The sequence below is a fragment of the Thalassophryne amazonica genome, chromosome 10 (genome assembly GCF_902500255.1).
Source record: "Thalassophryne amazonica chromosome 10, fThaAma1.1, whole genome shotgun sequence".
NCBI classification, from domain to species: domain Eukaryota; kingdom Metazoa; phylum Chordata; class Actinopteri; order Batrachoidiformes; family Batrachoididae; genus Thalassophryne; species Thalassophryne amazonica.
The window spans coordinates 2,958,907-2,983,783 of NC_047112.1; the positions used below are offsets into that span (position 1 = coordinate 2,958,907).

The following is a 24,877-nucleotide window of genomic DNA, read 5'->3' on the forward strand; positions in this document are numbered from 1 at the left end:
TTCTTCTTACTTATAAGGTTTTGAATAATCAGGTCCCATCTTATCTTAGGGACCTCATAGTACCATATCACCCCAATAGAGCGCTTCGCTCTCAGACTGCAGGCTTACTTGTAGTTCCTAGGGTTGTAAGAGTAGAATGGGAGGCAGAGCCTTCAGCTTTCAGGCTCCTCTCCTGTGGAACCAGCTCCCAATTCAGATCAGGGAGACAGACACCCTCTCTACTTTTAAGATTAGGCTTAAAACTTTCCTTTTTGCTAAAGCTTATAGTTAGGGCTGGATCAGGTGACCCTGAACCATCCCTTAGTTATGCTGCTATAGACTTAGACTGCTGGGGGGTTCCCATGATGCATTGAGTGTTTCTTTCTCTTTTTGCTCTGTATGCACCACTCTGCATTTAATCATTAGTGATTGATCTCTGCTCCCCTCCACAGCATGTCTTTTTCCTGGTTCTCTCCCTCAGCCCCAACCAGTCCCAGCAGAAGACTGCCCCTCCCTGAGCCTGGTTCTGCTGGAGGTTTCTTCCTGTTAAAAGGGAGTTTTTCCTTCCCACTGTCGCCAAGTGCTTGCTCACAGGGGGTCGTTTTGACCGTTGGGGTTTTTCTGTAATTATTGTATGGCTTTGCCTTACAATATAAAGCGCCTTTGGGCAACTGTTTGTTGTGATTTGGCGCTATATAAATAAAATTGATTGATTGATTGATTCTTACTTAGTACCAGCATGAGGACGACCTCTAACCTTTGTCCACAGTGTGGACTGAGAGGATGAAGTCCTGCTCAGGCGTCTCGTTGTCCAGGTCGCTGACAAAGAAGCGGAAGCTGTCGTGACCTTTGAACCCAGAGGTGCTGGTGGTGTGTGTGTACCACAGACGGTTCATCTCCACGTCGTCCTGAGTGAAGTTCTGACCGGCTGACAGCTCAGTCCAACCCGCCGCCGCCTGCAGGTGACAAAGTTCAGGCCTGTGACACAAGTGAGCTAACTGCTAACAGCTAACGTTCAGTGATGCTGCATTTGATGACAAATGGGAACTCTGAATTACAAAATCAAAACACATCCAGAGGTTGGATCAAAGTGGCTAGCTGCACTTAGCCGTATCAGTAATTCTAAATTTGTACCTAGTGTAGCCCTGTTAGCAGTTATGGTTACGGTTCAAGTTTAGCTTTAGGGTTTCTCTGCTGGTATGTTTGATGATGACACACTGCAGAGTGTGAGACTCCGTAGTGTTACAGGTCAGGTATCTGGCTCAGAATGGATTTTTTTCTACTTCAACTACTAAATGACTTTAATGTTATAAAAATCAAAAATATACAAATAATAAATGTGCAGTATGAGAATATTTGCTCGAGTTGAACGATGAAATGGATCATTCCAAAAGCAGCAGCAAATGGGAAAACTTTCATTATTTGTTTTATATGACACCCTCATATATGAGGTCTGTGAGAAAAGTATCTGACCTTATTTTTTTCAAAAACTATATGGATTTGAATCATATGCGCTTGCATCAGACAAGCTTGAACCTTCGTGCACATGCGTGAGTTTTTTCACGTCTGTCGGTTGCATCATTCGCCTGTGGGCAGGCTTTGAGTGAGCACTGCTCCAGCCCCCTCATCGGATTTTTATTGTTTAGGATTGGCAGAGCGACTGCCGCTTTGTTCCATGAAAATTTTTTCAGAAACTCTGCCAGACAGCCAGCTGGAAACCATTTGGAAGATTCAGATGGCTTTCGGTGAAGATTCTATCGGTATTACACGGATTAAGGACCATTAAAACTGGATTAAAAATGGTCCACGGCGGCGGAGGGCGCACCGCGCCCCGAGCGGCCATCGACAGGCTGGCTCTGTTGATGCAGGACTTCATGTGACTAGCAGAGAAGTTTCGGAAGAGGTCGGGATCAGCACTTTTTCGGCACATTCCACTGTTAAAGATCTTGTAATGAAAGACGTGCGGACAGATTCGCGCATCGGGACGCAGCCGCTCATGGCGCGGGACAAACAACACCTCCGTGTTGGAAGTCTCACAGGACAAGTTGGAACATGCCCAGCTGTTAAACAATTTCTCGGATACTCACTCGACTGAAAAGCCACCAAAAGCTGTCAGAATCTTACGAATGGTTTCCAACACGGAGGTGTTTTTTTTGTTGAGCGTTTTTTTTTGTTGAGCGCTTCGGCTCCGTGCCGACGCGCGAAATCCTCCGCACATCTTTCATTACAAAATCTCCTGTAACAGTGGAATGTGCCGCAAAAGTGCTATGTCCAGCTCTCTTGCCATTTCTGTGGTAGTCACACAATGTCCCGGATCAACACAGCATTCAGTTTAGAAATGATCTGGTCATTCCAGCCTGTCGATGGCCGCTCGGTGCGCCGCGCGCCCTCCGCCGCTGTGGGCCGTCTTTAAAAAGGTTTTAACAGTCCTTACTGTGTGACACCGACAGAATCTTCACCAAAATCCATCTAAATCTTTCAAATGGTTTCCAACTGGCTGTAACAGTTTCTGAAAAAAATTTCATGGAGCAAAGCGGCAGCCTCTCAGCCATTTCACTGACAATAAAAATCCGACGAGGGGGGTGGACCAGTGCTCACTCAAAGCCTGCCCACAGGTGAATGACGCAACCGACAGGCGTGAAAAAACTCACGCATGCGCACAAAGGTTCAAGCTTGTCTGATGCAAGTGCACGTGATTCAAATCCATATAGTTTTTGAAAAAAATAAAAAGGTCAGATAGTTTTCTCACAGACCTTGTAAATCCACATTATTTGATATTTTATTGAAAATTAGACGCACAGATGCTGAAGGGCAGCAGGACCCAGGAGCTGACTCCACCCTGCAGGACTCACTGACACAGCGCTGACAACCTGATGAGATTTTAGCGGTGTGTATGTATGTGTGTGTGTGTGTGGTGTGTGTGTGGTGTGTGTTGTCTAAGCACAGTGCAAAATCATGACAAGAACTGGTCCAGCTCTTCATCTTCCGCTTCAACAGCTGTTAAAGATGTCCCTGTGAACGTCACGGCTGCTGGAGTTAACTTCCTCGTATCATGGGAGGTCATGTGACAGAGAATCAACCAATCAAATGACAGGGATCTATTTTGGAGCCAGAGAAAGTGTTTAAGATCATCTTCATGAGGACATTTTAGACGTGCGTATGGACAGAAACAGAATTTGTTGCGTTATGGAGACACGCAGTCGAGTTGGATTTCTTCCTCAGTAACTCGTGGATGGTTCTTAACCCTGACATCTGCCACATCACTCAGTTTCAGTTCCGTTTGTTTAATTTTATATAGCGCCAAATCACAACAAATTTGCCTCAAGGTGCTTCACACAGTAAGGTCTAACCTTAGCAACCCCCAGAGCAACAGTGGTAAGAAAAAACTCCCTCTGATGATCTGAGGAAGAAACCTCAAGCAGACCAGACTCAAAGGGGCGACCCTCTGCTTGGGGCCATGCTACAGACACAAATTACAGAGCAAATATGCAGGAAATTTTACGAGTCCATGTTGGTGTCCAGGACGGGCACTGACAAAACAATCAATTTTTTTTTTTAAATCTAACAAAACGTTAAACAAGCATTTTGTGGGTTTGTTTGTGTGTGTGTGTGTGTGTGTGTTGTCTGAATGACACATGGATGAGCGATTGTCAGCCTGGAAGCTGCCATGTTTGAGTTTTTCCTCCAGTTCTGAGGTTGAAAGCGAGTCATTTTAGTTAGTCCACTCAAAAGACAAATATTTTTGTTTTCTGTTTTGAGCTGGAATTGAAAAATCTAATAAAGTCTGAAACCTTTTTTCCTTTTAAAGAATTTCCCCCCTGCAGTGTCTCAGTACTGCGTAACAATTGGCTGATGACCATAATTTTGACACCCAGGTCTGATTTTGGTGCTTTGGATGATCATCACTCTCCTCGTCCCAACAACGACATCATCTGTTTTCTAAATGCAACATTATTTAAAAAATTTGCACATTAACCTTTGACCTAAAAATAACCATTTGCTGACAATGAAGAACTTCAGAACATTTTCTTGATTTTAACCATAAACCTGACTCATTTACAGAACTGATGGACCACAGACACGTCCTCACAGCCAGGACTTGAACCTGGATCTGTCCCTCACAGGAACGCGTCCCTTCAGCCTGAACCGGATAAAACCATGTCTGAATCCTCAAAAAATGATTGTGCGTGATGAACATCTAACACCTTCAGCTGCAGTTTTCCAAAGCGTGGCGTGGTGTTCAGAAAGAAATAGAGGTGAGTGGGGGGCGTGTCCTGGTCCTGGACCTCCAGGACCACGCTGGAGATCACCCTGCGCTCGCCCGAATCCAGCTCCAGCCCGGCGTTCCTGCAGCACCAGCAAAACAAGACACGTTCACACACGAGGTGAAGACGGCGTCTCTGCTGACACACCTTCAAAAAAAACAACCTTCAATAAGTAAAAAGAGCAAAAACAAAACCACCACGAGCACAGCGACAAGGAAAAGAAATGAGAGCTGACATCAGGAGCAGCTTCATCAAAACTTTCCCTTTTTCCTGTTTCCAGTTTGGTTCCAGTCCCATTTCTGAGCTTCTGTGATTTCAAACACATTTAGACCAAAAACTCTGGAACACGTTTTTGTAAAGTCAGAAGCTGGATGGCTGATGTTCTGCTCTAAGTGAAACCAGTTTGTTTGGAGTCTTGAACTCAATGAAGAATCCATTTCTGATCAAGACGTTGATGTGTGTTTTTGGTTTTGTCTCAGTGTCTAGTTAAGAACAGACAACGCCTCAAAAAAGCTTTAAAAATCAAGGGGAAGGTCAAAGGTCAAACAACTTTTTTATGCTGGAGAACAAAGCCGACATGCACACCAAGCAAAAATATAAATTTGGTGTTTCACCGTTTCCCATAATGCCCCTGGCGGCTGCCTGCGCTTCCCGGAATGCACCGCGGTGCCAGCAGAGTTCCGCTGTCTCACAGCACTTGTAAACAATGGCAAAGCCAGGACGTGGATGGTGATAATTTAGTGAGTTCGCGAGTGATTATGATGATTATACGTTCTCCCAAGTTGAGAGGGTTATCTAGAGGAGGTGGAGCACCTGTGATGAACGTCTGCTGTGTCCTGATGTTGTCTCAATGTCCACACTTCACGAGGTGTGTTTACATTGTGAGTGCTGAGTTCCTGACACGGGAACTCTGCTGAAACCGACCTCTCGTGTGAGTCACAGACCATCACACGGTGCAAGATTCACAACTGCGAAACATCAAATGTATCAATTTTATTTTTGCTCCCATTTTTCATGACCTGAACTCAAAGATCTAAAACATTTTCTATACACACAAAAGACCTATTTCTATCCAGTATTGTTCACAAATCTGTCTGAATCTGTGTTAATGAGCACTTCTCCTCTGCCGAGATAATCCGTCCCACCTCACGGATGTCACACATCAACATGCTGATTAGACAGCAGGATTATTGCACATTTATATTTTTGTTCAGTGTGTGTGTGTGTGTGTGTGTATATATATATATATATATATATATATATATATATATATATAACCTGTGAACTTTGAAACATACATCTTCAACAGCTTATCCGGGATCAGTTCGCGTGGTAACAGCTCCAGCAGGGGACTCCAGACTTCCCTTTCCTGGGCCACATTGACCACTGGGGGATCCTGAGGTGTTCCCAGGCCAGTGTGGAGATATAATCTCGCCACCTAGTCCTGGGTCTTCCCCAGGGTCTTCTCCCAGATGGACATGTCTAGAACACCTCCCTAGGGAGGCGCCCAGGAGGTATCCTTACCAGATGCCCGAACCACCTCAGCTGGCTCCTTTCAACACAAAGGAGCAGCGACTCTACTCCGAGCTCCTCACAGATGACTGAACTTCTCACCCTCCTGAGGAAGCCCATTTCATCGCTTGTACTCGTGATCAACTTCTTTCAGTCATCACCCAACCCTCATAGGTGAGAGTAGGAATGAAGATTTGTGGGGCCAAGTACAATAACTTTAGTTTTATCTGAGTTTAAAAGCAGGAAATTAGAGGTCATCCATGTCTTTATGTCTGTAAGACAATCTTGCAGTTCAGCTAATTGGTGTGTGTCCTCTGGCTTCATGGATAGATAAAGCTGAGTATCATCTGTGTAACAATGAAAATTTAAGCAATGCTGTCTAATAATACTGCCTAAGGGAACCATGTATAAAGTGAATAAAATTGGTCCTAGCACAGAACCTTGTGGAACTCCATAATTAACCTTAGTCTGTGAAGACGATTCCCCATTTACATGAACAAATTGTAATCTATTAGATAAATATGATTCAAACCACCGCAGCGCAGTGCCTTTAATACCTATGGCATGCTCTAATCTCTGTAATAAAATTTTATGGTCAACAGTATCAGAAGCAGCACTGAGGTCTAACAGAACAAGCACAGAGATGAGTCCACTGTCTGAGGCCATAAGAAGATCATTTGTAACCTTCACTAATGCTGTTTCTGTTGTGAAAGTGTAGGAACACGGACCCACAACAGGGGGCGCAAATGAACGGACAATGGAGGAAGTCAAATAACAACTCTTTACTGTTGTGAATAAGCACAACAAACACGGCGAATTACAATAAATAGAAAAGAAGTCAATTCACAAAATGTGTCACGTGGGCAGGCTCGAAGATAAGAGACGTCTGTCCAAAGCAGAACCGGAACCACACGATTTCCTCCGCCACCGAACCCCGGGAATACTGGAGCCGCCAAGTCCCGAACTCCCAGGTGGCCACTGCCTCCGCTTGTCGGATCTGGTACTGCTGGCGAGGAACAAAAACAGTTAGATGTGGGTGCGTTTGCACCCAGCAACACGTATGGTGGGAAAACACCTCCACCTCTCGTCGGAAGAAAACAACACAATATCTGTTATCCAAACACACAAAGCAACAGGTATTCCTGTCAGGAAGACAATATAGTCGGCTGAGAACGTTACCTCCTCGGTAGAGCGATATCTCGGCGAAGAGGTGGAGATGTCGTCTTGCTGATATACCACTGATGATCAGATGATTGGTGACAGCTGTCATAGGTGATAAGTGACAGCTGTCACCCCGGCTGCTCCTGTGAGGCGGCAGCGCCCTCTGGTGCCTGGAGCCCGCACTCCAGGCAGGGTGCCCTCTGGTGGTGGTGGGCCAGCAGTACCTCCTCTTCAGCGGCCCACACAACAGGACCCCCCCTCAACGGGCGCCTCCTGGCGCCCGACCAGGGTTGTCCGGGTGGCGGCGGTAGAAATCGGCCAGGAGGGCCGGGTCCAGGATGAAGCTCCTCTTCACCCAGGAGCGTTCTTCAGGTCCGTACCCCTCCCAGTCCACCAAATACTGGAAGCCCAGGCCCATCCTACGGACATCTAAGAGCCGGCGCACAGTCCAAGCCGGCTCGCCATCGATGATCCGGGCAGGAGGCAGTGCCGGACCCGGAGTACAGATGGGTGAGGTATGATGTGGCTTTATCCGGGACACATGGAAAACACATGGATGGATCCGCAGTGAGGCCGGAAGCCGAAGCCTGGACTGATGACCTTGAGGATCGTGAAGGGACCGATGTAACGATCCTGCAGTTTAGGGGAGTCCACTTGGAGGGGAATGTCCTTTGTCGACAACCACACCTCTTGCCCTGGCCGATACGCAGGGGCCGGGGTCCGCCGACGGTCTGCATAGGACTTTGCCCTCTTCCGGGCCTTTAGCAAAGCAGAACGGGCGGCGCGACACACCCGACGGCACTTCCGCAGGTGGGCCTGGACCGAGGGCACACCGACCTCTCCCTCAACCACCGGAAACAACAGGGGCTGGTACCCCAGACATACCTCAAAAGGGGAGAGGCCGGTGGCTGAAGACACCTGGCTGTTATGGGCATACTCGATCCAGGCCAAATGGGTACTCCAGGCCGCCGGGTGCGCGGCTGTCATGCAGCGCAGGGCCTGTTCCACCTCCTGATTGGCCCGTTCTGCTTGCCCGTTGGTCTGAAAATGATACCCGGACGAGAGACTCACCGTGGCCCCCAGTTCCCGGCAGAAACTCCTCCAGACTTGCGAGGAGAACTGGGGACCGCGATCGGAGACGATGTCTGTTGGAATCCCATGCAGCCGGACGACGTGGTGGACCAGGAGGTCCGCTGTCTCCTGGGCAGTAGGGAGCTTTGGGAGGGCCACGAAGTGGGCCGCCTTGGAGAATCGGTCCACTATCGTGAGGATGGTGGTGTTGCCCTAGGACGGCGGGAGGCCCGTGACAAAATCCAGGCCGATGTGGGACCAGGGGCGATGAGGTACAGGCAGCGGCTGGAGCAGTCCCGATGCCCTGCGGTGGTCAGCCTTGCCCCTGGCGCAGGTGGTGCAGGCCTGGATATAGTCCCGGACATCGGCCTCCAGGGACGCCCACCAGAAGCACTGCCGGACAACTGCCACGGTTCTTCGCACCCCCGGATGACAGGAGAACTTGGAGCCGTGACAGAAGTCCAGGACTGCAGCCCTGGCCTCTGGTGGGACGTAAAGTTTGTTCTTCGGCCCAGTTCCGGGGTCCGGGTTCCGTGCCAGGGCCTCCCGGACGTTTTTTTCTACGTCCCAGGTGAGGGTAGCCACGATAGTGCGGTGGTTTGAATCATATTTGTCTAATAGATTACAGTTTGTTCATGTAAATGGGGAATCTTCTTCACAGACTAAAGTTAATTATGGAGTTCCACAAGGTTCTGTGCTAGGACCAATTTTATTCACTTTATACATGCTTCCCTTGGGCAGTATTATTAGACGGTATTGCTTAAATTTTCATTGTTACGCAGATGATACCCAGCTTTATCTATCCATGAAGCCAGAGGATACGCACCAATTAGCTAAACTGCAGGATTGTCTTACAGACATAAAGACATGGATGACCTCTAATTTCCTGCTTTTAAACTCAGATAAAACTGAAGTTATTGTACTTGGCCCCACAAATCTTAGAAGCATGGTGTCTAACCAGATCGTTACTCTGGATGGCATTCCCTGATCTCTAGTAATACTGTGAGAAATCTTGGAGTTATTTTTGATCAGGATATGTCATTCAAAGCGCATATTAAACAAATATGTAGGACTGCCTTTTTGCATTTACGCAATATCTCTAAAATCAGAAAGGTCTTGTCTCAGAGTGATGCTGAAAAACTAATTCATGCATTTATTTCCTCTAGGCTGGACTATTGTAATTCATTATTATCAGGTTGTCCTAAAAGTTCCCTAAAAAGCCTTCAGTTGGTTCAGAATGCTGCAGCTAGAGTACTGACGGGGACTAGCAGGAGAGAGCATATCTCACCCGTGTTGGCCTCCCTTCATTGGCTTCCTGTTAATGCTAGAATAGAATTTAAAATTCTTCTTCTTACTTATAAGGTTTTGAATAATCAGGTCCCATCTTATCTTAGGGACCTTGTAGTACCATATTACCCCATTAGAGCGCTTCGCTCTCAGACTGCGGGCTTACTTGTAGTTCCTAGGGTTTGTAAGAGTAGAATGGGAGGCAGAGCCTTCAGCTTTCAGGCTCCTCTCCTGTGGAACCAGCTCCCAATTCAGATCAGGGAGACAGATACCCTCTCTACTTTTAAGATTAGGCTTAAAACTTTCCTTTTCGCTAAGGCTTATAGTTAGGGCTGGATCGGGTGACCCTGGACCATCCCTTGGTTATGTTGCTTTAGACGTAGACTGTGTTTCATAATTATTGTATGGCCTTGCCTTGCAATGTGGAGCGCCTTGGGGCAACTGTTTGTTGTGATTTGGCGCTATACAAGAAAAAAGTTGATTGATTGATTGATAGCGGACTCCGGGATGATGGGTTCCGGTGGATCCGACAACTCCGTTTTGACTTCGTCTTCATGCACCCGGGACAAGGCATCCGATCTCTGGTTTTTGGTCCCGGGGCGGTAGGTGATCCGGAAGTCAAAACGGCCGAAGAACAGTGACCAGCGGGCTTGCCTGGGGTTCAGCCGCTTGGCGGTCCTGATATACTCCAGGTTCCGGTGGTCAGTGAAAACCATGAATGGCACGGACGTTCCCTCCAACAGATGTCTCCACTCTTCAAGAGCCTCTTTCACCGCAAGGAGTTCTCGATTGCCGACGTCATAGTTCCGTTCGGCCGGGGTCAACCTGCGGGAAAAATAGGCACACGGGTGAAGGACCTTATCGGTCTCTCCGCTCTGGGATAGCACGGCTCCTATCCCTGAGTCCGAGGCGTCCACTTCAACCACAAACTGGCGACTAGGATCGGGCTGCACCAGAACAGGTGCAGACGAGAAGCGCCGTTTCAACTCCTTGAACGCGGCATCGCACCGATCCGACCAGGTGAAGGAGACTTTTGGCAAGGTCAGGGCTGTCAGGGGGCTAACTACCTGACTGTAGCCCTTAATGAACCTCCTGTAGAAATTTGCAAAGCCGAGGAACTGTTGCAGCTTCCTACGGCTGGTAGGTTGGGGCCAGTCTCTCACCGCCGCAACCTTGGCCGGATCAGGAGCGACGGAGTTGGGAGAGATGATAAACCCCAGGAATGACAAAGAAGTGTGGTGAAACTCACACTTCTCGCCCTTCACAAACAGCCGGTTCTCCAACAACCGCTGCAGGACCTGACGTACATGCCGGACATGGGTCTCAGGATCCGGAGAAAAGATGAGTATATCGTCTAGATATACGAAGACGAATCGGTGCAGGAAATCCCGCAAGACATCATTAACTAATGCTTGGAACGTTGCGGGGGCATTGGTGAGGCCGAACGGCATTACCAGGTACTCAAAGTGACCTAAGGGGGTGTTAAATGCCGTCTTCCACTCGTCTCCCTTCCGGATCCGAACCAGGTGATACGCATTTCTAAGATCTAGCTTTGTGAATATTTGGGCTCCATGCAGGGGCGTGAACACTGAATCCAACAAGGGCAACGGGTATCGGTTACGAACCGTGATTTCGTTCAGCCCCCTGTAATCAATGCATGGACGAAGTCCGCCATCTTTCTTTCCCACAAAAAAGAAACCTGCACCCATCGGGGAGGTGGAATTCCGGATCAACCCGGCAGCTAACGAGTCCCGGATGTAGGTCTCCATTGATTCGTGCTCAGGTCGTGAGAGGTTGTACAGCCTGCTGGACGGGAACTCAACGCCTAATAATACTGCCTAAGGGAAGCATGTATAAAGTGAATAAAATTGGTCCTAGCACAGAACCTTGTGGAACTCCATAATTAACCTTAATCTGTGAAGAAGATTCCCCATTTACATGAACAAATTGTAATCTATTAGATAAATATGATTCAAACCACCGCAGCGCAGTGCCTTTAATACCTATGGCATGCTCTAATCTGTGTAATAAAATTTTATGGTCAACAGTATCAAAAGCAGCACTGAGGTATAACAGAACAAGCACAGAGATGAGTCCACTGTCTGAGGCAATAAGAAGATCATTTGTAACCTTTACTAATGCTGTTTCTGTGCTATGATGAATTCTAAAACCTGACTGAAACTCTTCAAATAGACCATTCCTCTGCAGATGATCAGTTAGCTGTTTTACAACTAGCCTTTCAAGAATTTTTGAGAGAAAAGGAAGGTTGGAGATTGGCCTATAATTAGCTAAGATAGCTGGGTCAAGTGATGGCTTTTTAAGTAATGGTTTAATTACTGCCACCTTAAAAGCCTGTGGTACATAGCCAGCTAATAAAGATAGATTGATCATATTTAAGATCGAAGCATTAAATAATGGTAGGGCTTCCTTGAGCAGCCTGGTAGGAATGGGGTCCAATAGACATGTTGATGGTTTGGATGAAGTAACTAATGAAAATAACTCAGACAGAACAATCTGAGAGAAAGAGTCTAACCAAATACCGGCATCACTGAAAGCAGCCAAAGATAACGATACGTCTTTGTGATGGTTATGAGTAATTTTTTCTCTAATAGTTAAAATTTTATTAGCAAAGAAAGTCATGAAGCCATTACTAGTTAAAGTTAAAGGAATACTCGGCTCAATAGAGCTCTGACTCTTTGTCAGCCTGGCTACAGTGCTGAAAAGAAACCTGGGGTTGTTCTTATTTTCTTCAATTAGTGATGAGTAGTAAGATGTCCTAGCTTTACGGAGGGCTTTTTTATAGAGCAACAGACTCTTTTTCCAGGCTAAGTGAAGATCTTCTAAATTAGTGAGACGCCATTTCCTCTCCAACTTACGGGTTATCTGGTTTAAGCTGCAAGTTTGTGAGTTATACCACGGAGTCAGGCACTTCTGATTTAAGGCTCTCTTTTTCAGAGGAGCTACAGCATCCAAAGCTGTCCTCAATGAGGATATAAAACTATTGACGAGATAATCTATCTCACTCACAGAGTTTAGGTAGCTACTCTGCCCTGTGTTGGTATATGGCATTAAAGAACATAAAGAAGGAATCATATCCTTAAACCTAGTTACAGCGCTTTCTGAAAGACTTCTACTGTAATGAAACTTATTCCCCACTACTGGGTAGTCCATCAGAGTAAATGTAAATGTTATTAAGAAATGATCAGACAGAAGGGGGTTTTCAGGGAATACTGTTAAGTCTTCATTTTCCATACCATAAGTCAGAACAAGATCTAAGGTATGATTAAAGTGGTGGGTGGACTCATTTACATTGAGCAAAGCCAATCGAGTCTAACAATAGATTAAATGCAGTGTTGAGGCTGTCATTCTCAGCATCTGTGTGGATGTTAAAATCGCCCACTATAATTATCTTATCTGAGCTAAGCACTAAGTCAGACAAAAGGTCTGAAAATTCACAGAGAAACTCACAGTAACGACCAGGTGGACGATAGATAATAACAAATAAAACTGGTTTTGGGGACTTCCAATTTGGATGGACAAGACTAAGAGACAAGCATTCAAATGAATTAAAGCTCTGTCTGGGTTTTTGATTAATTAATAAGCTGGAGTGGAAGATTGCTGCTAATCCTCCGCCTCGGCCCGTGCTACGAGTGTTCTGGCAGTTAGTGTGACTCGGGGGTGTTGACTCATTTAAACTAACATATTCATCCTGCTGTAACCAGGTTTCTGTAAGGCAGAATAAATCAATATGTTGGTCAATTATTATATCATTTACTAACAGGGACTTAGAAGAGAGAGACCTAATGTTTAATAGACCACATTTAACTGTTTTAGTCTGTGGTGCAGTTGAAGGTGCTATATTATTTTTTCTTTTTGAATTTTTATGCTTAATAGATTTTACTGGTTGTTGGTGGTCTGGGAGCAGGCACCGTCTCTACGGGGATGGGGTAATGAGGGGATGGCAGGGGGAGAGAAGCCGCAGAGAGGTGTGTAAGACTACAACTCTGCTTCCTGGTCCCAACCCTGGATAGTCACGGTTTGGAGGATTTAAGAAAATTGGCCAGATTTCTAGAAATGAGGAGCTGCTCCATCCAAAGTGGATGGATGCTGTCTCTCCTAACAAGACCAGGTTTCCCCAGAAGCTTTGCCAATTATCTATGAAGCCCACCTCATTTTTTGGACACCACTCAGACAGCCAGCAATTCAAGGAGACATGCGGCTAAACATGTCACTCCCGGTCCGATTGGGGAGGGGCCCAGAGAAAACTACAGAGTCCGACATTGTTTTTGCAAAGTTACACACCGATTCAATATTAATTGTAGTGACCTCAATTGGGCGTAACCGGGTGTCATTACTGCCGACGTGAATTACAATCTTACCAAATTTACGCTTAGCCTTAGCCAGCAGTTTCAAATTTCCACCAATGTCGCCTGCTCTGGCCCCCGGAAGACAATTGACTATGGTTGCTGGTGTCGCTAACTTCACATTTCTCAAAACAGAGTCGCCAATAACCAGAGTTTGATCCTCAGCGGGTGTGTCACCGAGTGGGGAAAAACGGTTAGAGATGTGAACGGGTTGGCGGTGTATATGGGGCTTCTGTTTAGGGCTACGCTTCCTCCTCACAGTCACCCAGTCGGCCTGCTTTCCCGGCTGCTCGGGATCTGTCGGGAGGGAACTAACGGCGGCTAAACTACCTTGGTCCGCACTGACTACAGGGGCCTGGCTAGCTGTAGGATTTTCCAAGGTGCGGAGCTGAGTCTCCAATTCGCCCAGCCTGGCCTCCAAAGCTACGGATAAGCTACACTTATTACAAGTACCATTACTGCTAAAGGAGGCCGAGGAATAACTAAACATTTCACACCCAGAGCAGAAAAGTGCGGGAGAGACAGGAGAAGCCGCCATGCTAAACCGGCTAAGAGCTAGTAGCTGCGCTAAGCTATCGGATTCCTAAAAACACACAAAGTGAATAATGTGTAAATAATTTAGAGGTGATTCAGCAGAGGGAGTGCTTTAGTTAAGGCACGTGAAGATTACACTGTGAAACAAATCATTATCTAGTTAACTAGATCAATCTAACTGCGCAGATTAAACAGCTAACAGATACAGAAAAACACCGCTGTGCTCCGGAACAGGAAGTGATACAATACCGCAGTGAGAGCCAACCACCAGTCGGGTCAATATATGAAAATAAAAGGATAACTAATAAACAGGTTACTAGAGACACAAAATTAAACAGAACATTTAGAATATTTAAATGTCAGTCCACCACCTCCTGAACACAGTTTATTTCAACTTCAACTCACAGCAAATATTAAAGGATTATTAACCGAGCGAGAGGTCTGTAGGGGAAATATCAGACCGAGGTGTAAGGACGCACGTCCTTACACCTCGCTATCACCTGAATAAGCTGAATGGTGTCGAGCTCGTTCACTTTCTTCACCTCCGTGAAGAACTTGCTAACAGATGGTCCGCTCGTGAGCTGGTAAACTTTCAATCTGTGTGTTTTTAACAACGCTGTTTAGATATTTATGGAGTATGTTCATGTCCAACTTGCTTTTCTAGTCATATTTTTAGCTTCCTGGTTTGTAATGAAAATACACATTGTGGACTGATTATCATGGTAACTGCTGGATATGGGAAAATATCCGACTGGTATTCAGCCAATCAGAGTATATTCTAGAGGTGGGCAGATCGATCCTAATATCGATAATATCGATACCAATGCTGGTATCGATATTGAACGATCCTCGTGTAAAAAGATCGATACTCAAGCTTTTATTCTCTTCCGCACGCACTGACTGCTGCACGCGCAGATTCATCAAAGTCTAATCTCTGTCTGTCATACAGCACGGAACAGCTGTATTGTGTATTGTATTGTGGTTTGTCAGCTCTCTACCTCAGGAGATGTTGTTTTCAGTTGTGTTGAGTGATATTTTTTAAAACAAAAATGTTGATTGTGATAAAGTATTTTGTTGTCATGTACAATGTTTGGTGAAATTCTATCCTCGGGCTTTTGGATCCTTTGGATCTATGAAGCTTAAATATGAAAAAGTATCGGTATCAGTATTGATATCGGCGATAGTGGGCCTGTATTTACTTGGTATCGGATCAATACCAAAATTCCCAGTATCACCCACCTCTAGTATATTCTGGTGACACCGGGCTGTAAGTATGCGCGTCCTTACACCTCGGTCTGATATTTCCCCGTACAGACCTCTCGCTCGGTTAATAATCCTTTATTATTCAGCTCATGTACTTACTGGAACGTTGTACATAAAGTGGGAAATCTGTTGGTGTTGGCAAAAAAAAAAGTATTATAGCTAACGTCTCCTCAGTGTTGTCAAGTTAAATTCAGTCGAAAGGAACCCTGACAGCATGCCTTTCACAGTAAAAGCATTTGCTGGGATGCTGGCATTAAGCGTTTTGTTGTGAAACGGTGCGAGCAACATGAACTATGTGATGTTTAGCAGTTGTCAGTAACATCAGTGACACCCTGCTCAGAGTGCTGCTCTCGTTGGAGTGTCATCTCTGCTATTTTGGCATTGTGGGATAGTTTGTTGGACTACTTTCGCTTGAAACCATTTTCAGGTTGTTTGCAAAATTGCACTGAATTTGCTGACATGAGAAGATGCGACTGGATGAGTGTATTGACTTACGATCATTTAGGCGTAAAAACACGAGATACACAAGTTCTTGTGCCAAATGTCACAATTATCTGGGAACTACTTTTTGTGCAGGAATTCATCAAGCACATCAGCTGTGGGCGTGTACTAACACAGATTACCCAGAAACTGGCTGGAGGTTCGGCCAAAACGAGAGCGTCCACTTTTAGCTCGCCATGAGCTAAGCTAGTGGCGCTTGTGAGAGTGTGCATCAGTGAGCCGCGCCATCTTGGAAGTACGAATGTTACAATGTTAATCAAAATAAAGGTTTCAAAATAAAGGCTTTGAAAATGAATTCCCCAAATTTTCATAATAAAGGGTGCACATCATCGTGCTATGAGCAAGACATATTCGAAGCTGAGGCCGATCTGACAAAATGCAAGACACACACACACACACACACACACACACGTCTTGCTTTAAAGACAGATAAAAGCTGATTATTGGACCAGAACCTCATCAAGGACCAGATCAGTGTGTTAGGTCCCAAAGCGTCTGACTGACTGAGGGTTTCCAGAAGAAGCAGGACAAGTTGGACTTTGTGTGGAGCAGGTTTGTCCAGTGGGCGGTGGAACATCAGAAACAGGTCCTGTCTGCTTCCTCATGTGGAACTAACGTCCATGTAGGAGACGACGTGCCACGTCCATCCTGCAGGAGCACAAAAACAAGGAGGCCGGCATCTGGTGCGTGGCTACGTTACTTCCGCCTTGCTGACCTTTAAAGCCCCTGCTCGGCCCATGCCAGCGCATCCAAGCAGAGCTGCGGCTGATCTTGGGGACGGGATGGGACGGGACAGCATGTGTATGTGTGGGTGGGTGACACAGGAAACCAGTCAAAGATGCAAATACCGGTGCAGCAGAGCGACCTGCTGCACTCTCTGGTCCCACACCCAGTCCTCTGATCTGAACCTGTCACAGTCCACAGGATTTCACTGCAGCAACCCCCCCCCACGCACACACACATTACACAGTACATCATTTAAAATTGTTATATCATTAACATTAATTACAGCTTCACCAAAAATAAGCAAAAAAACTGGTTAAATCAATTTGATTAAATTAGATCAAATCTGATTCTACACCAACAGGCAACTGGAAGTAATGACTAGCGTGTGAGGGCGGGTCACCCTGGACACCACGCCAGTCTGTCACACGGCCCAATCACAAAAATGGAACAGCTGTTACTTACCCACATTATACTCATTACTGTGACTAATAATGGCTCTCACTAACTCCATCAATCTGCTTTATGATGTCATAAGGTCCCCACCAACACTCATACCCCGTCACACATAGCCGGAATCACGCAGAATTGCATCGGAATCCGAAATAGTGTCAGATTTCAGTTCCAAAACACTCTGACAGCCATCTTGCAGAAATTGACAAGTGGTCAAAATTGGCCGGCAGCCCCAAGTGTGACGCACATGTTCAAAACCCTCTGGGCGCCGTCAAGGTGGGACACCTGTCTGACAGCGGTCTGAGCGGCATCTAAGCACAATTTACATATTCTGAAGGCGGCATAAACAGGATCCAAAACGTTTGAGCGTTTAAGAGGGAACCTCGAGATGGATCGGGCATGGCAAACCCTGCCGGCATGACCTGCCCATGCCACTTATAATGTCCACCTCCACTGCCCCCCCTGGAGTGCAAAAGAAGCGTTGATCGTTGATATGTATGTGTCACGCAGCCATCCATGTACAGGTGGTGTGAACACAGAGCAAACAAACTGAAGCATCATGTCTACTGTGGGTCAGTGTGTGGCACAGCGCATGGCGCTGCAGATCTGGACAGGCTGTTAGATCCATAATAGACCTCACCGTACAGATAATATTCCTCCCCATGGGCGACATAAATAATGTGAAATATTGTGCCCATCAGATCTGCGACACCATGGTGGCTGGCGGGCAGTTGCGCATACTGTCACACCTCACGTCAGAGGCTCAGAGCTGAACAGATGTCACCGCTGTAATAAACAAATTATTGTTTGATCACATTTAATCCTGTTGGATGTATGACGTGGAACTGTTTCACTATGACAACATATGAAACATGAATTTCACCTCCAGGAGCATTTAGCAGCAGCGCAGTGCGTCAAGACTACAACCTGTGGTGGAATGCTGGAAACAACAACGGCATAAATAAATCCTATGTGATAATCCAACCAGAAATCACCATGTAGAGTTGTGTTGTGGGGAAAAAAAGAAATTAAAGTTTGCTGGAAAGGCTGCGTCTGACAAATGTAGTGGGAAAGCTCACTGCAAACTTTTAAGCAGCGGTGTCCTTTGACTTTCAGCAGTTTTGCTGCATGTGCGCGCACGTAGCGGCTTATTATGAAAACACACACATACAGACAGGCACACACTTTGAACACGTGTGTACATATATATTTGTTGTGTGGGCCGCTGAAGAGGAGGTACTGCTGGCCCACCACCAGAGGACACCCTGCCTGAAGTGCGGGCTTCGGGCATGAGAGGGCGCATCCGCCCCACAGGAGCAACTGGGAGTGGCAGCTGTCACTCATCGTCAACGCCAGCTGTCACTCATCAACCACCACCACCATATAAGCCAGGCAGTATCTCCACCTCGATGCCGAGATATCTTCTACCTACAAGGTAATTCTCTCAGCCGTTGTTGTGCCGAACGCACGTAACTGCTTCTGAACTGTTTGCAGGCGTACCTGTTTCCCTACTTCAGCTGGAGGCTGGGTTTGTGGGTGACGGAAGAGTGACGGTCTTCACTCCTCACTACAAGCTGTGATAAGTAGTTGATCAGGCTCTGCTTGACTGTGTTCCTTTTCAGAGGTGGATGTGTTTTGCCCACCATAAAGGAACTGTTGCTGACTGTGTTACTGGGTGTGCACAACCCCCATGCCTAACTGTTCTTGCTTCCTGCCAGCAGTAACAGGTCTGACAGCTGGAGACGGTGGCCACCTGGGGACTCGGGAACTTGGCGGCTCCGGTGTGCTTCAGACCTGTTGGCAGTGGAAATCGTGTGGGACCCGGCGTTTCTCTGGACAGACGTCTTCTGTCCTCGAGCCTGCCCACACGTCACCTTTGTACATTGACTGTTTCAAATTCTGTTTGTCTGTATTTCGTTGTGTGCACATTCACAACAGTAAAATTGTTATCTTTTGGCTCAATCCATTGTCCGTTCATTTACGCCCCCTGTTGTGGGTCCGTGTCATTACACTTTCTCAACAATATTTGCCCTTTTATTGTGGCCAGCCTGAGGCACACCTGTGCAGTAATCATGCTGTCTAATCAGCATCTTGATATGACACCTGTGAGGTGGGATGGATTATCTCAGCAAAGGAGAAGTGCTCACTAACACAGATTTAGACAGATTTGTGAACAATATTGGAGAGAAATACATCTTTTGTGTATACCGAAAATGTTTAGCTCTGATTTCAGCTCATGAAAAATGGGAGCAAAAACAAAAGTGTTGATTTTATATTTTTGTTCAGTGTATATAACTCAAAAGATGAAGAGTGAAAAGGCAGTTGGTCCAGATGATATTCCAGTGGAGGCATGGAAATGTCTAGGAGAGATGGCAGTGGAGTTTTTAAACAAATTGTTTAATAAAATCTTGGAAAGTGAAAGGATGCCTGTGGAGACGAAGTGTACTGGTTACTATTTTTAAGAACAAGGCTGATGTGCAGAGCTGCAGTAACTACAGAGGCATAAAGTTGATCAGCCACAGCATGAAATTAAGGGAAAGAGTAGTAGAAGCTAGGCTTAGAAAACAGGTGAAAGATCTGTGAGCAGCATATGGTTCATGCTGAGAAAGAGCACTGCAGATGCAATGTTTGCTCTGAGAATACTGATGGAGAAGTACAGAGAAGACAAGAAGGAGTTACATTGTGTCTTTGTGGATTTAGAGAAAGCTTATGACAGGGTGCCAAGAGAAGAGCTGTGGTATTGTATGTGGAAGTCTGGAGTGGCAGAGAAGAATGTGAGGGTGGTGCAACAGCGGTTAGATGTACAGGCGGATTGACAGACTCATTCAAGGTGGAGGTGGGATTACACCAAGGATCAGTCCTTTCTTGTTTTCAGTGGTGAAGGACAGGATGACAGATGAGATCAGACAGGAGTCTCCATGGACTGTGATGTTTGCAGATGACATTGTGATCTGTAGTGAATGTAGAGAGCAGGTTTAGTCTAGTTTGGAGAGGTGGAGATATGCTCTGGAAAGAAGGGGAATGAAAGTCAGTAGGAACCAGACTGAGTCCATGTGTGTGAATGAGAGGGAGCCCAATGGAATAGTGCAGTTACGAGGAGTAGAAGTGGTGAAAGTAGATGCGTTTAAATATTTGGGGTCGACTGTCCAAAGTAATGGAGAGTGTGGTAGAGAGGTGAAGAAGAGAGTGCAGGCAGGGTGGAGTGGGTGGAGAAAGGTGGCAGGAGTGATTTGTGACCGAAGAATATCAGCAAGAGTGAAGGAGAAAGTCGACAAGACAATGAAACCAGTTATGAGTAAGACCAGCTATGTTGGACGGCTTAGAGACGGCGGCACTAACAAAAAGACAGGAGGCGGAGCTGAAGATGTTGATGTTGGGAGTGATGAGAATGGACAGGATTAGGAATGAACATATCAGAGGGACAGTTCAGGTGGGACGGTTTGGAGACAAAGTCAGAGAGGCGAGACTGAGATGGTTTGGACATGTGCAGAGGAGGGACCCAGGATATATAGGGAGAAGGATGCTGAGGATGGAGCCACCAGGCAGGAGGAGAAGAGGGAGGACAAAGAGGAGGTTTATGGATGTGCTGAGAGAGGACATGCAGGTGGTTGGAGAGACAGAGAAAGATACAGAGGACAGGGTGAGATGGAGATGACTGATCTGCTGTGGCGCCCTTTAATGGAAGAAGAAGAAGAAGAAGTATGTATATGTGTTTATATATATATATATATATATATATATATATATATATGATGTGTGTGTGTGTGTTTGTGTACTTGATCAGCTGCGGTGTCTCATCGTTGACGGGCAGCACGGTGACCTGTGCCGTCCTCTGCACATTGTGGATGCCATCTGTCAGCCGCAGTGTCACGACATCCTTCAGGGTTTCTGTGTCATCATGCACGTACGCGATCCTTGTACCTACGGGGGGAAAGAGCATCTCTTCACCAACCAAAGGGTCGGGGGCTTGAATGCCCATTACTCCTGTGTGTTTGCCAAAGTGCTACTGAGCAAGACATGGAATCCCAGTTTATCTTTGTTGTGGTGTAAAAATCTGCCTTTGAGTTTGAGGAAGTTTATGTTCAACTAAACTAATATTAAAACCTCACAATCAGGTTTTTGGACTTCGAATAAATGGTTTTATGATTTCTGATGGTTTTAGCTTCTTGATTTTATTTCTGCAGACATCAAACAAAACAGTTCTTATAAATGCTGTTCCTATGTAATGCTAGCCTTAGCACATCACGTCATGGAGCAATGCTAACATTAGCACATCCTGCCACGGAGGAATGCTAACATTAGCACATGTTGTTACTATACAATGCTAACATTATCAGATCCAGTCATGGAGCAATGCTAACATTAGCGCATGCTGTCATGGGGCATTATTAACATAAGTACATGCAATGCTAACATTAGCCTATCGTGTCATGGGGCGATGCTAACATTAGCAAATGCTGTCACTGTGCAATGCTAAGGTTAGCACATCCTGTCACTTTGCAGTGCTAATGTTAGCACCTCCTATCACTAAGTGATGCTAACATTAGCATGTTATCCCCTTGCAATCCCATTTTGCCGTTTCTTTCTTCTGAAGAGAAAATGGTCTATAGATTAAAAAAAAAAATTAAACAACACTTTTGGCCAAGACCAGGGGCCTCATGTCCAAAGACTAACGTGGACTTTCTACTAAAATTTGGTGTACACCAAAACCCTGAATCTGGCATAAGCACAAATATTTTCAGATGTATGAAAGTGTGCGTAGGCATGAATTCACACACCAAACTCCTCCCTGGCCACACCCTACTCAAATATGCAATTTCATGTAAATAGGCCCTTTGAACATTTGAATGTGCACATGCACAAATGTGACCACACTGGTTTTCACCCCCCCCCCCCCCCCCCCCCCCCCCCCAACGTGCACTGTGCAGCCTAATGCGCATTGAGGGAATAAAAATGTTCCTATTAACAGAAACAGATTCATCATGTGACAGCGCCTTTATAGCAACATGTGTGCAGTCAGTAGGTCCAGTTACATTCAGGAAACCAGCTCTCGCTGCAAAATACGCTGTAATGTTGGAATGTACCTGATGACATATGGATGATTGCAGCTCGGCTCAAGGTTGACTGGCACACTCCTGACCAATCAGCCAGCTCACACCGGAATGCCCCTGATGCCAGGAAGCCCAGTGCGGTCTGTGTGGGCACAGACAGCCCCTGGCTCCTCGCCGTGTTGCGCTCTGGGGCGGCCGCAGTTCTGTGTGCAGCTCCAGTAACAGTGAGCCAAGTGGTAATCGAAATCAGTTTATGAGCCAATTATCATTATTTGGAAGTAATTCATTCTCCGAATACTCGCTCACATCGGATTGAACCATTTACAAGGTCATCTAACAATGCTAATGCAGCCACTGTTAGCGCCATTTTACACATCACTTTGTGCATGTTTTTATATCCACCCATATAACTACAAACTCGTGGGTGTGTTAATTGTTCATCAGTGTGTCTCTGATGTCACTCTGATGACTTCTTGTTTTCACACTGTTGATGTTCCCTGCGTCACCTCTACGTGTCCACAATGGAACAACAGCTGTAGAAACGTGCGTACGCCAGCCTGGATTTTTGCGTGATGCACCGCACATTTCCACGCTCATATCACTTTTGATACATCTGCACGTGGACGTGGAGACGGACGTACAGCAGGTTTTTGTGCGTACGCATACTTTGTACATGAGGCCCCTGGTCTTTGTAGAACGCAGCCTTCAAAGAATGCGGCCCCTGAATTGGGGCACAGCTAAGGTGATGCTAGCATTAGCTTCAGATGCTAACGTTTAGCGCTGTAGGTCAGAGCAGTGTTTCATAATCTTTTTTTTCCTTTTTAATGAGCGTCATTTGAAGAGCAGCTTTTTCTGGAGTCTCTTGAAATATTGTTTTGAGGCATCTGAACGAACACTTGGTCCTGAGCTCAACGTTAACGGACCAATCAGAAACTGTCTTTATGCAGCTGACCTTTGACCTGTCAGTCTCACCTTGTCGGAGCTCCTGCAGAGTGAAGGAACCAACAGGGAGGCTCCTCTGCAGGAAGGCCACGCCCATCTCCTGATAGCGGCTCACGTCTGTGCCGTACACGGCGTTTATCAGGGCGCCGTGGTGTGGCGGCTCCACCACCGTGAAGGTCAGGATGTCTGGTGGAGCGTCAAGGTCCAAACCGTCCAGTATGGATGATGTCAGCTCCCTGATCCCGCCTTCCTTCACCTGCTCCAGGAAAACATGGTGAGACTCAAGTCGGAGCCGCGCGAGAAGCCCAAAGTGTTGATCACATGACCCTTTCTATTTTAGCACAACCACGACTCAAAGATGGCTTAGGCTAACGTGCTAAAGTTGTTAACACGCAGCATCAATGTTTCAACAGAACATTCTTGACTCTAAAACTGCAGAGTGACACGCACGGTGAAGTTTGTGAGTAGCAGCGATGGCGTCTCGTCATTGGTCGGACTGATGATGATGTAAAAAGGAACAGGGGCGGAGCTATGCAGCCCGTCAGTCACGCTGATGAACATTTGGTCAACAGTGGGCTCCACCCCTTTGTGCTCAGACTGGACATAGTTGATGTAGCCGGCGGTGAGGTGGGTGAGACTAAAGGATTCTGGGAAAATAAAACACCTGGTCAGGTGAGTACACGTGCACACGCACACATATACATACACACACTGACCAACTCGCTGTTCAGCGTTGCTCTTTTCTGAACCCGGTGCCGGCAGCGTGTTCTCCAGGAAACCATGAGTAGGTGGGGTCTGAAGGTGAAAGGTCAACTCCTCAGGGCTGCTGTCTGTGTCAGAGGCCCCGAGAACCCCCCCACAAAGACAGGCTCTGGAACCCTCATCCACGACCAGCAAGATCTCACCTGAACCAAGACACGACCACGCCTTCAGCCACACAAAGATCACATGACACAGTCTGACACAAAGTAGAACAAAGGTAACGATGAGGCAACAGACAAAGAGCAGATCTGAAGTTCAACATTAACATCAACAAGAACATCTGTGCAGAGTTTAAGTCAAAAAACACCTCTGGAAAGGAAACAAACACACACACACATACACGTGTGTGTGTGTGTGTGTGTGTGTGGAGTAAAAGTTGCAGTTTGTGAGGCCCTGCGACTTATATTCCAGTGTGATTTATATATGGGTTTAAATCTTCAAGAGGTTTTTTTTTAACAGGTGCGACTTGTGCACCTGTTAAAAAACAAAACTAAACTAAACTAAACTAAAACCTCTTGAAGATTTAAACCCAGTCTTTTTTTTTTTTTTAACAGATGCGACTTGTGCACCAAAACTCAGCCACATGGGGTGTGCAGCCAGTACATTCTGAGTGCCGGTCCCAAGCCCGGATAAATGAGGAGGGTTGCGTCAGGAAGGGCATCCGGCGTAAAACAAGCCAACCCAAATATGCAGACTAAGAATTGAATTCCCATACCGGATCGGTCGAGGCCCGGGTTAACAACGTCCGCCACCGGTGCTGTTGCCCAACAGGGTGTCGGTGGAAATTGGGCTACTGCTGGGCGAAGACGATGAAGAAGAGGAGGAGAATGTTTCCACAAACAGCGGGAGAAGAAGAAAACTAGAAGGGTGGAAATGAGAGTGGGGACTTTGAATGTTGGTAGTCTGACTGGTAGAGAGCTGGCTGATATGATGGAGAGGAGAAAGGTAGACATACGAGTATTGTGTGTGCAAGAGACCAAGTGGAAGTCAAGTAAGAGCAGGAGCATCG

The 24,877-nt window shown here is 46.3% G+C and overlaps 1 protein-coding gene across 1 annotated transcript in view; it reads right to left on the reverse strand.

Moving 5' to 3' along the window:
• frem1b (Fras1 related extracellular matrix 1b) overlaps positions 1–24,877 on the reverse strand; it is a 199,592-nt gene that overhangs the window by 46,348 nt on the left and 128,367 nt on the right. The window contains exons 18-23 of the mRNA XM_034179310.1: positions 23,823–24,011; positions 23,557–23,753; positions 23,137–23,362; positions 20,890–21,034; positions 4,185–4,326; positions 737–935 (exon numbers count right to left, since the gene is read on the reverse strand). Coding sequence (XP_034035201.1) covers positions 737–935; positions 4,185–4,326; positions 20,890–21,034; positions 23,137–23,362; positions 23,557–23,753; positions 23,823–24,011 — 1,098 coding nt within the window. The remainder of the gene's footprint in view (positions 1–736; positions 936–4,184; positions 4,327–20,889; positions 21,035–23,136; positions 23,363–23,556; positions 23,754–23,822; positions 24,012–24,877) is intronic.